This window comes from Entelurus aequoreus, linkage group LG24 (genome assembly GCF_033978785.1).
Source record: "Entelurus aequoreus isolate RoL-2023_Sb linkage group LG24, RoL_Eaeq_v1.1, whole genome shotgun sequence".
In the NCBI taxonomy this organism is placed as follows: Eukaryota; Metazoa; Chordata; class Actinopteri; order Syngnathiformes; family Syngnathidae; genus Entelurus; species Entelurus aequoreus.
In genome coordinates, this window is record NC_084754.1 from 8,758,445 (window position 1) to 8,763,159 (window position 4,715).

At 40.5% G+C, this 4,715-nt stretch overlaps 1 protein-coding gene across 2 annotated transcripts in view; it reads left to right on the top strand.

Annotated features, from left to right (window-relative positions):
• cdh13 (cadherin 13, H-cadherin (heart)) overlaps positions 1–4,309 on the top strand; it is a 909,098-nt gene extending 904,789 nt beyond the window's left edge. For both annotated transcript variants that reach the window (XM_062035861.1, XM_062035860.1), the window contains one exon: positions 365–4,309. In XM_062035861.1, coding sequence (XP_061891845.1) covers positions 365–372 — 8 coding nt within the window. In that variant the 3' untranslated portion in view covers positions 373–4,309. The remainder of the gene's footprint in view (positions 1–364) is intronic.
• Positions 4,310–4,715: the final 406 nt, after the last annotated feature.

Consider the following 4,715-nt stretch of genomic DNA (forward strand, 5'->3'; position numbering starts at 1 on the left):
CTAAAAATGTACTGTATGATCTTAACAAATGGGGCGTCGTTTAAAAGTGAAATAAACGGGCTTTCCGGGTGTATAAAAACATTTTGATTCATGCCCGTGTCTCATTAATCTCCACAGTTGCTTCTGCAGGAGGTCTGCCTTGACGGCACCATTAATCAAAAGTTGATGTTTACACTTTAAACAAAATGTTGATTGCTTTCAGTCTATTGATTGAGGGCTGTGAGATTCACCCAAAAGAGGAGAAGTCTGACGCTTTACGCTGTCCTCTCTAAATATTTAATGAAGCCACGCTGACACCTGCCGTCTCTAATTGTTCTTCCTCACCGGTGACCTTCGTGTTTTTTTTTTTTTGTCTCACCACCAGGCCTGTAGCTTCTGCCAAACGGTCCCCGTTTGCAAGATCGGAAAGCAACGACTTACTGCATCTCCCCGCACACACACCGCTGGCTTAGCAGTGAGGAGGAAAGACGCTGGGAAAAAAAAGTCTTCACACCCTGACAAATGGAACATGACAATACACACAATCCCCAGCAGCTCAACTGTTGTGTAAAAAAAATCACTTATCTTCTTGCAACACTTGTCTCCACTCTCTGCATCGCTCCTTTCCCACATCATCTTTAGCTTGTTGGACTCCCTATGACACGCTCTGTCCGATTGATTATTCAAACCCTTTTCTTTGTGTCATGCTGGCGGCCTGAAAACAAACACACTTTTTCCACCCTTAATTTGGGGGTTTTGTTGCCATGTAAGTCACGTCCCAGTATCAAGCGACCGGATTGGATTGTCATGTGCATGCAATCTCATCAAATATCAATATTTTATTCGTCAAATGTCTCATATTGTAATGATGAAATGCTTTTGTTCCTTCCTATTGTTTTAGTGCCCACGACTGGTTAGCAACGCCATTTTTCAAACATACATGAACTACACCCGCGAAAGCTAACGAGATGCTCACAAAAAAACTGGGTTACAAACCCCATATAATTTGACGCTGATAACGGTGTTCAAATATATTCATGCCTAAATGTGTAGAACATACTGGGAGATATACATTTATATACTATTTTGGTGAGCTTACTTAGCTACACGAGAGAAACAATGATGCTCGAAATACCCCGTAGTCGTTCTTATTCATTCTTGAAGGCCTACTGAAATGAATTTTTTTTATTCAAACGGGTATAGCAGATCCATTCTATGTGTCATACTTGATCGTTTTGCGATATTGCCATATTTTTGCTGAAAGGATTTAGTAGAGAACATCGACGATAAAGTTCGCAACTTTTGGTCGCTGATAAAAAAAAAGCCTTGCCTGTACCGGAAGTAGCGTGACGTCGCAGGTTGAAGGACTCCTCACATTTCCCCATTGTTTACACCAGCAGCGAGAGCGATTCGGACCGAGAAAGCGACGATTACCCAATTAATTTGAGCCAGGATGAAAGATTCGTGGATGAGGAACGTGAGAGTGGAGGACTAGAGTGCAGTGCAGGACGTATCTTTTTTCGCTCTGACCGTAACTTAGGTACAATCTGGCTCATTGGATTCCACACGTTCTCCTTTTTCTATTATGGATCACGGATTTGTATTTTAAACCACCTCGGATACTATAGAGTCGAGAAAGCGAAATGGACGTTCACAGTGACTGTTAACTCCACGACAATACATCGGCGAAGCACTTTAGCTACGGAGCTAACGTGATAGCATCGGGCTTAACTGCAGATAGAAACAAAAGAAATAAACCCCTGACTGGAAGGATAGACAGAAAATCAACAATACTATTAAACCATGGACCTGTAACTACACGGTTAATGCTTTCCAGCCTGGCGAAGCTTAACAATGCTGTTGCTAACAACGCCATTGAAGCTAACTTAGCTACGGGACCTCACAGAGCTATGCTAAAAACATTAGCTATCCACCTACGCCAGCCAGTCCTCATCTGCTCAACAACACCCGTGCTCACCTGCGTTCCAGCGATCGACGGAGCGACGAAGGACTTCACCCGATCATCGATGCGGTCGGAGGCTAGCGTCGGATAGCGCGTCTGCTATCCAAGTCAAAGTCCTCCTGGTTGTGTTGCTGCAGCCAGCCGCTAATACACCGATCCAACCTACAGCTTTCTTCTTTGCAGTCTCCATTGTTCATTAAACAGATTCACCAACACAGATGTCCAGAATACTGTGGAATTTTGCGATGAAAACAGAGCTTTTTGTATTGTGATACAATGGTGTCCGAATACTTCCGTTTCAACGATTGACGTCACGCGCAAACATCATCATACATAGACGTTTTCAACCGGAAGTTTAGAAATTTAGAAATTTAAAATTGCACTTTATAAGTTAACCCGGCCGTATTGGCATGTGTTGCAATGTTAAGATTTCATCATTGATATATAAACTATCAGACTGCGTGGTCGGTAGTAGTGGCTTTCAGTAGGCCTTTAAAGAACAAAAATAATACATAGCAAAAAAATGGCAATGATAATATGTTGTTATCTACTGTAAATTAGATTAATTCAACTTTTAAAGTTGTTCTAAGTCGTGTCTTTAAAAAAAAAAGTGTATATTCTAACTAGATCAGTCCAATTGAATGTATTTACTCGTGCAATTAAACACAAAAAAAATTATCCCATTAAACATGTACTTACGTAGATTAATCACACACTTTTTTTTTTTTTTTTTGGAGCGCACTTGCTCCTTTACCTGAACCTTGAATGGTTGTTATCCGGTCAATGATCAGGCCAGTGCAAAGATGAATGACACCGTAACATTTTGTCCAAACGGGATTTTAGATACAACTGTTAGCACGTTTCAAACAAACAACTGTGGTGCATTCAAGTGGCACACATAAAACGTGCGTGTCAATGATACGTATAATGTAAAGTACTTGGGTATCATCCCAGGTTTAGTAAAGTGCTATATAAATACAGACCATTTACCTTTTGGCAGCTGCTACTGCCATTTAAATTATGCGCACAAGTATATTGAAGCACGGTCATCTTAAATACTTGACGCTTTTCAAACCGTTTTCAATCAAATATTGAATTTGAAAGTACATATTTTATCGTGGCGTCCAATAAGCAACGAGAATCGCGGAAATTCGTAGGTATCGACTACTGGAATTCTGGTTGACAGTGAGATTGCATGTGTCAACATTTTTTTAGGTTAATTTAACTTATGCGAGCGAATAACAACCTGTGATTAATCGTGATTAATCCAATTTCGAAAGTGTGATTAATCTGTATAAAAAAATGGTATCGTTTGACTGCACTCGTTTTAACTGGTGGATTCTCATACAGTTCTGAAAACATCTTGATTTGTTTAAATAGGTGTGATTATGGTGTAAATGTATCAACCCAGTGACTGACCGATGACTGGTCCAGGGATTAACTATTAACAGAATATGCATTGATAGACAATTGCTACACATTCATCAGTTCATCAGCCATCTCGATTAGTTATCCACGCCTTGTTTTTCATCCTTCTATCCCCGAAACCCTCCCCGACACATCCCACCTCCCTTCCCTCGTGCCGACAGACGCGGCGAAAGGCCGAGATGCCGTCCTGGAAGGTGTAGAGCGTTGGATTTTTATATGTGTTCTTTTCTATTCTCAGCGGGCTGTGTTTGATCTAGTTTCCCTGTTTCAGAGGAGAGCTGGTGCCTGTTTTCTTCGTCTGCAGTGGTCGTGGTCTTTTAGGACAAGGTGGTAGCCAATAAGCCTTTAAAGTCGGGAACTCTGGAGTTGTTTCTTCGATTTACCTGTTTTTATTGCATTAGTTGTCATGGAGTGGAAACAGTATATCTTTATTGTAACGGTGTGAACCTTTTAAAATAAAATAAAAAGTACAATTATTATGAAATTATTTTATTTTTTATCATTGTATAAATATACCGTATTGATTAACTTATGTACTTTGCAAGTTTTTTTTGGGTTTTTTTTGGTTCCCCCACACAACGAGTGAATAAAACGAGGAACATTTTTGTTTTTCAGTGAACTTGTGTGTCAGTGTTGACTCTTCCATTGTAACATTCTTGCTTTTTATTATTGTGATTAATTGCAAGATGGGAAAATCTTGAGTTAAGGTTTGAAATGCTCCCCTGGTCCTCCCCCCCATCTCTTTTACAAGTCCAAGGAAAGATATTAAAGAGGAAAACAAAGGATGTGTTCTCGGTGTGTAGTTGATGTTATGTCTCCTGCCAGCGCTCACGACAGGACTGAGTGAGGGCTTTAGTGGAAATCAACCTCTAAGGAAAAGAAGACATTCTGAATGAGTTCTGTCTGTCTTTTGCACTAAATTAATAAACCCGTTACTGAAAAAAAAGCCACATTCTGCAGCTGTGTCATTTATATTGTGTGTGACAAATACGGAACACTGCAGCCAGGGCCGGCCCGTGGCATAGGCCGTATAGGCAAATGCTAAGGGCGCCGTCCATCAGGGGGCGCCACGCCAGTGCCACAAATGTTGGAGAAAAAATAAATAAATAAATAAAAGTTGGTACTATTATTTCTAAATACAAAAAATAATCCCACGTTAATTAAAATGCAAAGTAAAGCCTATTTAATAGAAATATTATTTGTTACAACATTACGCCCCGCACGGTGCGCCCCCTCCCTTCCCGTATCATGACTCTTTTTGGACGTCACCACGTCAAAAAATATCAACACAAGATGTCAAAACGGCCAAAACTGTCAGGTGCCCAGGGAAGAAAAAAGAGAAAAG